The 13,335-nt window shown below is 35.0% G+C and overlaps 1 protein-coding gene across 6 annotated transcripts in view; it reads left to right on the top strand.

Moving 5' to 3' along the window:
* Positions 1–13,335, top strand: part of Rbbp8 (retinoblastoma binding protein 8) — a 73,791-nt gene that overhangs the window by 25,448 nt on the left and 35,008 nt on the right. For all 6 annotated transcript variants that reach the window (XM_013014928.1, XM_013014926.1, XM_013014925.1 and 3 more), the window contains exons 4-6: positions 5,559–5,654; positions 8,738–8,850; positions 12,493–12,559. In XM_013014928.1, the coding sequence (XP_012870382.1) occupies positions 5,559–5,654; positions 8,738–8,850; positions 12,493–12,559 (276 nt within the window). The remainder of the gene's footprint in view (positions 1–5,558; positions 5,655–8,737; positions 8,851–12,492; positions 12,560–13,335) is intronic.

Below are 13,335 nucleotides of genomic sequence, written 5' to 3'. Positions count from 1 at the left end.
TAAGTCCTGTTAATTTTGTCGTATCACTTAACATTTTGGATTTAGCATCCACTTATCAGGGAGACCATGTACCATTTGTCTCTTCGCTCTTGGCTTACCTCGCTCAACATGATTCCTTCTAGCTCCATCCATTTCCCTGCAAATGCCATTATTTTGTCATTTCTAATGGCTGCATAATATTCCATTGTGTATAGATACCGCAATTTTTGGATCCATTCATCTGTCGTGGGGCATCTGGGTTGTTTCCATATCCTAGCTATTGTGAACAGTCCCCAGCGTCATTCTTATCACTTATAGAATGTCTTTGTGTCCACTTTTACTAGTTGTAAAAATGTTTCCCAGTACAAACCCTTAGCCGATTTTCTCTGACTTACTGGCCATAATTGTATAGTTATCCCTAAGTCATAGCTAGCATGATTGGTTCAGGAAATAAAGATTTTCACACTGCTTTATCAGTATTCCAGAACAGTATAAATAAGTACATTGTTGATAATGAGGGTTAGGATGCTCCCCCACCAAGAGAAAAAAAGTTGAATACAGAAAGGGAGAAGGCTTGAATGAATGATATGCCAATCAGATAGAAATTGAAGTTAACAATGTAACCTTCATGGTCTTTAATAACAAAGATAAAGTAGTAAAGATCTTGGTCAGTGTAGATGAGGGCATACATGTATTTCCTATGCTTGGTCCATTGAGAAGACCTTTAAACAGTGACATCCCCTCTACTCTGTAGTCATAAACATACCTTAATCTTAGATGTTGATCTCTATGAAGTGTTTTCCAGTAAAAAGAATGTGTTCTTTGGGAAAAATGACTTTGGGATTCTACATGACAAACTGGACAATTTCACTATGCCAGAAAATAAGAACTTGCTTAAAAAGCCAATATATTAAAAGATAATAGAAACAACCTGGAGAAAAATCTCTCTCCCCGGCAATCTTTAGGACAACTTGAGCAGGGAAATAATGGTGGTAATGAGTTATACTTTGCATAGAGCAGAAGCAGCTCTTCTTTAGTGGATTTCTAGTTAGTAAATGTTGAAAGCATGATAGAAAAATAATCACCATTTGAGAAACAATGCAAAATTAATCATTAAAGGAAAGAATCATCAAGGGAGGTTAATAAATGGATGACAGGTTCATGAAAAAAGTAATTACAAATTTTGTAATTAATTAGTGTATTTACTAATTTCAACAAGTAATGTTGATGACAGGTTCATGAAAAAAGTATTTGCAAATTAATTAGTGTATTTACTAATTTCAACAAGTAATGTTGTGATGTTACAGCTGAGAAACTTAACAGTGTCTACTGCAACCAAAGATCAGGTTAATATCACTAGTAATAAGATGCATCTACTTCATGTGTCTCTTAATGTGGTGTGATTTCTGCCAAAAATTAATTTCATAATGGGAAACATTTGACAAAACCAAACTGACAATCTTTTTGGTATATTTTTCTATTAATTAGAGGGATGTAGTTCATTAGTAAAATAGTTTCAATGATCAACACACTGTACAGACCTCTTCTCCCTATGGGGTGTGGAAGTTGAGCAGCAAAAGCTATTGCAATGCCAGGCACCAGTGGCTTATGCCTGTAATCCTAGCTACTCAGGAGGCTGAGATTTAGGATCATGGTTCAAAGCCAGTCTGGGCAGGAAAGTCTGTGTGACTCTTAGCTCCAATTAACCACCAAAAAACCAGAAATGGCACTGTAGAGTGCTAGTCTTAAGCCAAAGAGCTGAAGGACAACATCCATGCCCAGAGTTCAAGCCCACAACTGACCCCTCCTCCCCAAAAAAGCTATTGCAGTTGATTAAATGTCGCCTGCTGTTTGTGGCAATCCCTAGGAAAGAATAGACATTGCTCCAATATCTTTAGATGAATATAGAAGCAAAGATGTGTCTTTGTGATCTTGGAATATCTTAGTTAACCAAGAATAACAAGGAGATAGTGGGAATCATACTAATTAATACTACTAGGTATATGGTTCTGTAGGGAAGGAAGGTGAGATCTAAGTTTGATAAAAAAGAGGCTAAAGAGAATATGGAGAGAAATAAGTGGAAAAGATCTAGTTAAGACTGTGTTGGCCACGAGATCCATGTTAATTTCTATCCAGCTATCGTTTTGATAGCTGGACTGTGATTATGCAAGATGTTAACATTTTGAGAAGAATTAATAGGCATGCAGGTACTCTGTTTCATGTGTATAACTTTACTTGTAAAGCTGAGTAATAGATGTTGGTACTGCATGGGTTCTTTGTTTGGAAGTTATACAAAAGTCCAAAATTATTTCCAACATGAAATGTTAAGAAAGATAAGTTTCTCTCCAGAAAGCTACTATATATTGAAAGATGTAAGAATAAATTTTATCAAGAAGTGAAAAAGAAAAATGAGTGTTTGGTAACAGCCAAAAAATGTTGCTACAATTCGACTAGTGCTTCTCCTGCAGTAGCTAGTAAAATAGTTGTAGGCAGGACAGCTCCTTATGGAATTCAAGTTTTGTTTCTGTGAGTAATAGACATTTCATATAAGCCTTTCATGTTTAAGTATGTTAGAGTTATCTATATGATTACAGGGGAAAAATCTATAAATTCTCCTTATACTCAAAATTAAATATAATAAAATATAGCCAATTGGATGAGGCAAAAATAAGATTGTTTTATTGGTTAATAACTAAAATTCCTTGTTTGGCAAAAACATTTAACTTTGAATTAAAACAAAATGCTTTTATTTTACTTAGGAACAGATAAGCTTTTCTTCAGTGGTAAAAATATTTCTTTAAGTGGTTTGAGATTTAAAATTATGAAATACAGGGGCTGGGAAGGTGGCTCAGTGGTAGAGCGCTTGCCTTGCATGCCTGAGGCCCTGGGTTCGATTCCTCAGCACCACATAAGCAAAAAGAAAAAAGCCGGAAGTGGCGCTGTGGCTCAAGTGGTAGAGAGCTAGCCTTGAGCTGAAGAGCTGAGGGACAGCACCCAGGCCCAGAGTTCAGGCCCCACGACCGGACCCAAAAAAAAAAAAAACAAAAAAAAATTATGAAATACACATATTTCCTTTTTTTTTTGTTGGTCATGGGGCTTGAACTCTGGGCCTGGGCACTGTCCCTCAGCTCTTCAGCTCAAAGCTAGTGCTCTACCACTTGAGTCACAGTGCCACTTCCAGTTTTCTGGTGGTTTATTGGAGATAGGAGTCTCATGGTCTTTCCGCCCAGCCTGGCTTTGAATCGCTATCCTCAGATCTCAGTCTCCTGAGTAGCTAGGGTTATGGGCGTGAGCCACCAGCACCTGGCTACTTATTTCCTTTTTAAAAACTTTGTTATAGTGATTCTGTATACAAATATCATTAGTTAGATGATGGTATGGCAATTTAATATGTGCCAAGTGAAGTTATTAGGTTAAATCAGGTATAGTGACATAGGTCTATAATCCTAGCCCTCTAGAAAGCTAAAGCAGGAGGTTTGTGAATTCAAGGCCAGCTTGAAGTATACATATAGTGAATTTCACATATAGTGAAATTCAAATAAAGGAATACATAATTCTTGTGTTGGAGTTATTCTACAGGTATCCCCTTTTATGTATAACAGCATTATTTAGGACTTTTTCTTCCCTTCTCTAATAGCAAAGGTTTTATGTTTCAGAAGAGATTAGTAGTTAGACAGTGAATTTTTAAAAATACTTATGTTGGTTCAGTGTTTACTGATCTTATAAATGCTGGATTAGTAATTATTAATAAGAATGATATATTTTAGAGTGAAAATGTTAGTCACTTATGAAAAGCAATACAAAAACCTGGAAATCATTGTGTTTACTGTTTATATAATTTAAGCTACATTCTCTGAATGTTCTTTTGAAGAAAATTAGTTTTATTAAAACAGATCTTTTGTATAGGATAGTTACTATTTTTTAGTGTGTGTTCCTGTCCTGGGGCTTAAACTCAGAATCCAGGCACTGTCTCAGTTTTTTTGCTCAAGGTTAATAGTCTGCCACTTGAGCCACAACTTCACTTCTGGCTTTTTGATAGTTAATTGAATATAAGAGTCTCATGGACTTTCCTTTCCAGGTTTGCTTCAAACTGTGATCCTCAGATCTCATCTTCCTGAGTAGCTATTTTATTTATGTAAGCTATCTTATTTTTTTTTTGAAGCATTACTACTTTATTTTTGTACTGGTACTGGTCTTGAACTCAGGACCAGGTCATTCCCTTAGCTTTTCTAATGTTCTACCAGGTGAGCCACGCCTTTACTTCCAAATTTTGGCTAATTAATTGGAAATAAAGAGTCTCACTTCTGCCTGGACTGGCTTCAGTCCACAGGCTTTAGATCTCAGCTTCCTAATTAGCTAGGGTGATATTACTCAACCATTATTACTAGTTTAAATGATAGTTTTATAGCCACAAAATAACCTTTTACCTTAGTTTGAATCAAAGTTACTTCCCTGAAGATTGAATTAGACACACTTAGAAACTACCTAGATTTGCTTATTATAAAAACACCTTTTTTAATAGACTTTCTGTAAAATTATTAGTCTATATAAGAAAAAGCTCAAGTTTTTAAGATTTTTGGCTGCCAGGTGGGGTGGTCTGGGACTGGGGCTTGAACTCAGGCCCTCATGTTCTCACTTGGCATTTTTGCTAAAGGTTGGTGCTCTACCACTTGAGCCACACTTGTATTTCCAAAAACACCATAAGCTTGTAAATGAATATTACATTTTAAAAACTCACTTGTAATACCTCTGAATATTAAAGAGAAACACAATTTATTGTTCAGTAGCTGATAACAAAGCCTTACTTTGGTATATAGTTTGCAGTCATCTTATCCTAATACCAATTTTTAATGAGTATTGTTATTTATTCCTCTGTAGCTCAAGTAAGTTCACGTGATACAGTTTAGAAATACAGTTCAATATTTAAATAATTAAAGGGATACTTTATTTTATCTTCTTTAGAGTAAGTTAAGTCTTTGCATAATGGAAACATGAACTTGGTTTTATCTGTTTTATATTACTTACCATGACAAAATAATAATGAATCTGATAGTCTCATTTACCAGCCATTATTTAGCTTTTTCTTTTCTTTTTTGTGATAGTCCTGGGGCTTGAACTCATGGCCTGAACACTCATTGTTCCTAAGCTTGGCTTTTGTGCTCAAGGCTAGCTAGCACTCAACCACTTGAGTCACAGCTTTACTTCTCAGCCATTAGCCATTATTTTAATAAAGAATGGCTTCTTTTACATGAGGGAATAAGTAATGACTATGACATCTAACATAAACATCTATTTTTGTAGCACCTGCTAAGAAAATCCCCTTTCTAGATGCTGAGAAATAGATTGCTCACCTACAAATAAACCCTTGTTTTCTGTTTATTTGTTTTAAAACTAGACAATTACAAATAATCACTTGTTTACTTGTTCTGATCTAAGCAACTCATGGAATATATGTGGATGTATATACATATGTATATGAAATAAATACATATGTAGCAGGACTACACTTCAGAGTTCTAATAACAATTATCTTTTCAAGTATTTTTCCATGAAAATTATATTTACTTATTTTTTTTTAGAGATGCACAAAGACTAGAAGAATTCTTCACCAAAAATCAACAGCTGAGAGAGCAACAGAAGGTTCTGCATGAAACCATTAAAGTTTTGGAAGATCGGTGAGTTAATCTGGTGTTTAAGTTGATTTTCTTCTCAATAGGATGCACCTTGTCTTCAAAATAGGGTTTTTAAAAAAAAATTTATAGCTTAAATTGTAATTCCAGATTAGTTATCCTTTATATTTTATACTCCTTTTTATTTTTTAGTTTATTTTCCTTCCTAGATCTGTGAGAAGAAATGTCACTGGATAAGTCCCCATTATCCCTATTGTTTTCCTTTATGCAGCTGAAATATTTAATTACTAATTTGAAAAATAGTAAAGAGCAGAAATACAGTTTGTTACTCAGTAGCTGATAACAATGCCTTACTTTTCTATATAGTTTGCAGTCATCTTATCCTAATACCAATTTTAATGAGCATTGTTATTACATTATTCCTCTGTAGCTTACTCAAGTAAGTTCAAGTGATATAGTTTAAAAATACAGTTCAACGTTTAAATAATTAATTTCTTTAGAACTAGATTCTTTTTTCTTTAGAATCTGTTCTACTTTTGCTCACTAATTGCTTGTAGATATTATGTCTTCCTGCTGTGTCTCATCTTCAATGATTTCTTTCTGTTGAGTTACATGTAGTTTATTGGACAATGAAATTCTAGACTTTTCCTACCATTCAATATTCTTAGTTTTTGTCTACCGCCTACCTTGCTGTCTTTTTTTTAATCCATTTTCTCCCCCCCCCCCTTCGTTCTGGTGTGTTGAAATATATATATACATCTTTACATTTTTTTTTTTTTTGAGTCCGGTCGTGGGGCCTGAACTCTGGGCCTGGACACTGTCCCTCAGCTCTTCAGCTCAAGGCTAGTGCTCTACCTCTTGAGCCACAGCGCCACTTCCGGCTTTTTTTTCCTTTTTGCTTATGTGGTGCTGAGAAATTGAACCCAGGACCTCTTGCATGCAAGGCAAGCGCTCTACCACTGAGACACCTTCCCACATCTATTTTTTTGGTTGAGTTCTCTTTAAGCTTTTTTTACTCACTCTTCCAGTTTTGCTGGCACTCTACCATTTGTTCCAGGCTTCTAGTTTCATATACTTTTACTGTAGTTTTGTGGGATTCTAGGAGAGGAACAAAAGTAGATGTAAAGTTTCACCTTCTTATTTTTACATAGATGATGTTCTTACATCATGGTTTCAAGTCTCTCATTCATCTTAATTTCCACTGACTCTTAGATTCTTTATTCTAAAACTTATATTTGATTAGTATATCCTATGGTTTCTAATAATTATTTTATATCCATGTCAACATGTTTTTCTTTCATGTAAAATGTCTAGGATTATTTTTTGTTCTAGTTATGTAGTTTCCCAGTTTTGTCTCATTTTTTTTTTTTTTTGGTCCAGTTGTGGGACCTGAACTCTGGGCCTGAGCGCTGTCCCTCAGCTCTTCAGCTTAAGGCTAGCGCTCTACCACTTGAGCCACAGCACCACTTCCAGCTTTCTTTTCTTTTCTTTTCTTTCTTCTTTTTTTTCTTTTTGCTTATGTGGTGCTGAGGAGTTGAACCCAGGGCCTCAGGCATGCAAGGCAAGTGCTCTACCACTAAGCCAACTTCCCAGCCCTTGTCTCCTTATTTTAAAATTCATGATATCCTCTGCCGTGCTGTGATTCAAATACTTATTATTCTACTGACATAGGTTATTAAGTTGGTGATAGAAGAATGGCTGATATAGGGTACCTGCCAATGAGTAATAAGTGTCAGATACAAAGTTTGAGTTCCAGTCTCAGACAAGAACAAAAAATAAGGAAATAACCAAAGTTATTAAGTTGAAATCATTGTAAAATGTATTTCTTAAATTTCTAATGTGGTATATCTTGAAAAATATGGACAAATAAAATGTCACAGTATTGTTGTTGTTAACATTTTAGAATACACTTCCAGCATATCTGTTTTATATGTATTTCCCTTTCCAACACTCTCAGGTAACTAGTAAAAACGATAATACATAATAATATATTTTAAATATTGATTGATGCTGTTTTCTTTGAATACTTAAAGGAAAATGTGAGGTTTCCTTTGTATTCTTTGGCCATTAAAATTTATTCAAGGACAAAAAAAGATTGTTCCACCATATGTGATGTATGCTATAATTAGCAAGGTAGATGCCAAGTGGATGATTTATATAATTTGAGCAAGTTTCTTTAATAAAATGTTGCTTTGGCTTTGGAAGCTGAGGTATGAGGATCATAAGCTTGAGGCCAGACTGGACAGCATAGCTTATACCCTGTCACAAAAACAAAACAGTTGAGCCGGTGAGCACTGTTGGCTCACGCCTGTAATCCTAGCTACTCAGGAGGCTGAGATCTGAGGATCACGGTTCAAAGCCAGCCTGGGCAGGTAAGTCCGTGAGACTCTTATCTCCAATAAGAAACCACTCGAAACCCGAAAGTGGTGCTGTGGCTCAAGGGTGGTGTGCTGGCCTTGAGCTCAAGAGCTGAGGGATAGCGCCCAGGCCCTGAGTTCAAGTCCCATGACCGACAAAAAAAAAAAAAACAGTTCTCTCTGGTCAGGCACCAGTGGCTCCTACCTGTAATCCTATCTACTCAGGAGGCTCAAACCAGGAAGACAAGCCAGCCTGGTCAGCCAAATCTGAGAAACTCTTGTCTCCAATTAACCATCAAAAATCTGAAGTGAAGCTGTTGTCAAGTGCTAGAGTGCTAGCAACAAAGCTCAGAAATAGCACTCTAGGCCCTGAGTTTAAGCCCAGGACTGGTACACAAAAAAAGCTAAAGTTCTCTTATTAAACTAATTGATTTTCATTATACTTGCCAATTCAGTTCTTTAGATTTTCATAAAATATCAAACTATTGAAATGCACAGATATAGATGGTCACTAATGAAGGATTAAAATTTCAATATAATCTGAAATTCCAACCTTTTTCTGTATCCTGTGAACATTAAAATTCAGATTTGAGGGCTATTTCACATTTTAGATTTTCAGATTAGAAATGAAAAACCAGTAAATCTAGGCAAACTAAAAAGTCTACAAACTGAAATCTCTGGTGAATCCCAATCATTTCATAGAAAGGACAATCACCTTATATATGACAATGACTTTTAATAAGTGAAAAATATTTTGCTTTTGTTTTACAGGTTAAGAGCAGGACTGTGTGACCGCTGTGCAGTAACTGAAGAACATATGCGGAAAAAGCAGCAAGAGTTTGAAAATATCCGGCAGCAGAATCTTAAACTTATTACAGAACTCAGTGAGTTTTCTCTCTCTCTCTCTCTCTCTTTCTCTTTCTTTCTTTTCTTTTCTTTTTTGCCAGTCCTGGGACTTGCACTCAGGGCCTGGGCACTGCCCCTGAGTTTCTTTTGCTCAAAGCTAGCACTCTACCACTTGAGCCACAGTGCCACCTCTGGCCTTTTTTGTTTGTGTGGTACTGAAGAATCAAACCCAGGGCTTCATCATGCTAGGCAAGCACTGTACCACTAAGCCACATTCCCAGCCCCTAGTTTTCTTTCTTAATTCACTAAGTACTGAAGAGCATAATATACTATGCTTAAAACATACTGATGTTTTGATTGTAATCATCTGAGTTATTTACATATATTTTTCTTATTTAGGTAAAGTTTAAGTTTTTTTCTGCTCTTTTTGTAGGTTTAATTTTTTGTTTATTTACTAAGAAGTAGGTGTACAAATTATGTGTATTCACACCAGCCTTAAAATCTTACCAGTTCTTAGACAAGAAGCAGATTTGTGGCATAATTTATATTTGATTCTTTGACATATTTTTATTTCATGTAATTTGCTCCACAGTAAAGTTAAATGCAAAGCCAAGTTTAGTGTTCTCTAAAGATGAATTGCTTTTTGGTTTTGTTATATACTATTATGAATTTGTTATTTTCAGCTTATTCCTCTTACCCGTGTTTTGTTACATACTATTATGAATTTGTTATTTTCAGCTTATTCCTCTTACCCATTCATTATAAGAAGACAGTCTTAGCTTTCTTGACATACCCTTCTTTTCTAAAATCTCAATTTTCTACTCTTTTAACTGTTTATCTTCCATCATGAATATTACCTGGATTCCCTATAAACAATTAAAAGCATATCCAAAATTTTAGTTAATTATCTTCTTTTCCAAATCAGTTCTATAAGTATCTGCTCATTATTTTATAAAAAGGAAAGAAAATACAATTTTAGTTGGTGCCCAGAGGGTTAGCAGTCTCATTTGTATCTCTCTAGCCCAAGTTTGTTTTTCTTTTTTCTTCCCTCTCCCCGACTTCATTTCTTTTTTCTCTTCCTCGCTCTCCCATTTCCATTTATTTTGCAGTACTAGGGATTTTTTTTTATTATACATATATTTTTTATTGTAAAGGTACTGTACAGAGGGGTTACAGTTATAAGAGCAAGTTAATGAGTCCATTTCCTGTCGAGCATTGTTACCCCCTCCTTTGTTTTTCCCCTACCATCCTTTTCCTCCCCACCTCCCCAAGTCCTCCCTCCCAACCAAAGTTGTAAAGTTCGTTTTCAACATAGTGTCTTGTACATCTCATTGTTATAATGGGTCATCCTTATTGTAGAGCCATTTTGCTTTCGTATTTTGTTCTTAAGATTTTGCTAATTTTGCCCGGGTTGGCTTCAAACTGTTGATTTAAAACTCAGAGTCTTGTGCTTTCTAGGCAAGCCTTCCACACTGAGCCATACCTTCAACTCAGAAAGACTTAACAAGGAAATGAGGAACAACTGAGGCAATGACAATACTGAATCCTAAGGCCCTTGAACTTGAGCCATACTCCTAGCCCTTCTTTTTGCTTGTTATTTTGGAATGAAGTCTAGCAAGCTGTTCTTCCCAGACTGGACTCAAACCACGATCCTGCATATCTCAACCTCTTGAGTAGCTAGGATTATAGGTATAAGCTAACAACATTCTCCCACAAATGTTTTTTTTTTCTTTCTGTGCTTCCTTTCCTTTGTTGTTTTGTTACTTTTCCAAATTATTAAAATCTCTGCTTCCTAGGAGCTGAGAAAGTAGCTCTTCTGCTTGCTTAAGCATAGATGAACAGCTAATCAAGCATTTTCCTCAGATTTGGGAAGTGGTTTGAGCTTACTCTAAAATAGTTTAGATAATAATATACAAAGACATTGTCTCATAGGTTAAGTAAAAATGTATCTATTGAAATTCTTTGTGTAAATGTCTCCTGACTAAATCTTGACAAAGATAATGCTTGATTGTCTTTAAATACCCACTAACAATAAAGCACAGCATGCAGTGGCAATTGCTGTTTACACTCTGCAAAATAAAAATAAAAAATAAAATCCCTGCTTTTCTTTCACTTGATCTTTTACTGTTTTTAAAGCCCTTTATTTCTATTATTTTGGCCAATTTCAAAGTTTTATCATGCATTTTTACTTATGTATTTTCCCTTCCTCCCCACTTTCCTCTATCCAGTTTCCCTTCCTTCATCCTAAGTCTTACTATGTTGCCCCAAACTGGCAGTGAATTTGGTATGTACCCAGGCTAGCCTCCAACTGTTGAGTCTTCTGTCTCTGCCTTGCCAGTTCTGGGATTATAGGCATGTGTCAAAACATTTAGCAATTTTGATATTTGTAAGGTTAATATTTTAACCTTCTTCTGAATAGTACAAAGACATTAAACACTAGTTCTGAGCATCTCCTTCTCTGCTTATATGCTATTTTAACAGAGGTACTAGACTTTGGGTGTATTTTTGTTTTTGTTGTTGATTTCTGATTTTTGAATTCAAGAATCTTATGCGAGGAAAATTGTAGGGAAGCATTCTACACTTGAATCACACCTTTAGCAGCCTTTTGTTTTAGGGAGTTCTTTGTCCTGGGGTAGCCTCAAACAGAGGCCAAACTGAGATTACAGACATACAGTACTCAGCCCAACTTGTTTTTGTTTTGATATGGTCTCTAACCTTTTGTCCAGGCTGACCTTGAACCACAATCCACTGATCTTCCAAGTAAGATTTTAGTTGTGATCCACCACACTTGGCTAGATACTCATTTCTTCTAATGACCACCTGACATAATACCTTGTCAGTACTTTCTTCTGACTTTGGTATATACTATATATACCAAAAAATCAATCTTTCCATCATTTATCTTTATAAAATATTATATGGTATCTTTTAGGCAAAGTCCTGATATCATAATCATGGTGTTGAAAGACTTCTACCATTAATACCCAGCCTTTCTTCTCTCATTTTCTCTATATAATAGTCTTTTGTCTAGCTCATTTTTCCTTTGATGAATCCTTATAACTTTATAGTGACCAATGTAACTTCTCCTCCTAGAAAATTCCTTAACACTTCCTTTATACTTCTTTAATAAATCAATGGACATACTTAAATTACTGATACAATAATTATTCATGAAATAGTATGCCGAAGAAAAAAGTTTGACTTTATGAATATGCTTATATAATAAAAATTATGCCAATATTCAGTGAGATTTATGTAATTACTATTTTCAATGTTGAGAATAGAACCCAGGGCCTCAAGCATACTAGGCAACACATTTTTATGATCAGATTTGTTTCACAACAAATAACTCACTGAAAGGGTATTTAAAATCAGTAGGACTGAATAACCCAGATGGAATTCTTTATTGTCCTCAGTGTGTGAGTATATTCCCAAATACATGAAGTAGGCTTTTCCCCACAAACATTAAATAAAATTATTGGTAAATTGTATAGAACTAGCACAATATGAGATGTAATAATCATTACCTAGCAACAAATTTGTTTTGTACAATAGCATTATCCCTCAATAACATGATTTAGGATTAGAAATCTTAATATCTTCACAAATGTTGACATTTTATTTTAAAAGCCTGTTAGAAATATCATTTATGCGACTTCTCTTTCACATTGAATTTTAAGTGAATGAAAAGAACACTCTTCAGGAAGAAAATAGAAAGCTTTCTGAACAACTGCAACAAAAAATTGAGTAAGTATTTTTCCTAAATTATAACAGAAAGTATTCTCCTAACTTTTATTTTGCTTACATATACAAACTAAAAGTATCTTGTTATAGATAGCATTTTAATTAATACAAACAATACAAAAAGAAAGACAAAAGCACTATATTTGTGTGTGTGTGTGTGTGTGTGTATGTGTACTTTGAAGAAACATATAAAATATTTGTGCATCTCTTAGGTTACTTTGAAATTTTACAGAGAAAATATCAACATTTGTTTGTGTCTGTGTGTATCCTAGGGCTTGAATTTAGGGCCTGGATGCTGTCTGTGAATAGCTAGGATTACAAGTGTAAGCCACCAGCACCTTGATCTTGTTTTCTAGGTATTTGAGATCCTATTCAGGAAATAATTACCTATGTTATAACTTCCAGAGTTTTCTTATAGTGGATTTTAAGCTTCAGGTCTTACCTTGAATTTTTTGATCCATTTGGAGTTCATTTTTGCGCAAGGTAGTCAATAAGAATCAAGTTTCAATCTACTTGGAATTAATTTTTTTTCTTTTCTTTTTTGTCCATCTTGAACTCAGGGCCTGGGTCTCTGTGCTTGAGGCTAGCACTAGCACTGTACCACTTGAGCCACGGTGCCACTTTTGGCCTTTTCTGTTTATGTGGTACTGAGGAATCGAACCCAGGGCCTTTTTTTTTTTTATTGTGAAAATACTGTACCAGAGGGGTTACAATTACATGGGCAAGATAATGAGTACATTTCTTATCAAGCATTGTAGCCTCCTCCTTTGTTTCCCCTT

This window comes from Dipodomys ordii, unplaced genomic scaffold (genome assembly GCF_000151885.1).
Source record: "Dipodomys ordii isolate 6190 unplaced genomic scaffold, Dord_2.0 Scaffold25, whole genome shotgun sequence".
Classification (NCBI taxonomy): Eukaryota; Metazoa; Chordata; class Mammalia; order Rodentia; family Heteromyidae; genus Dipodomys; species Dipodomys ordii.
Note: the sequence above shows the minus strand (reverse complement) of the source record. Positions and strands in the feature narration are given on the sequence as shown.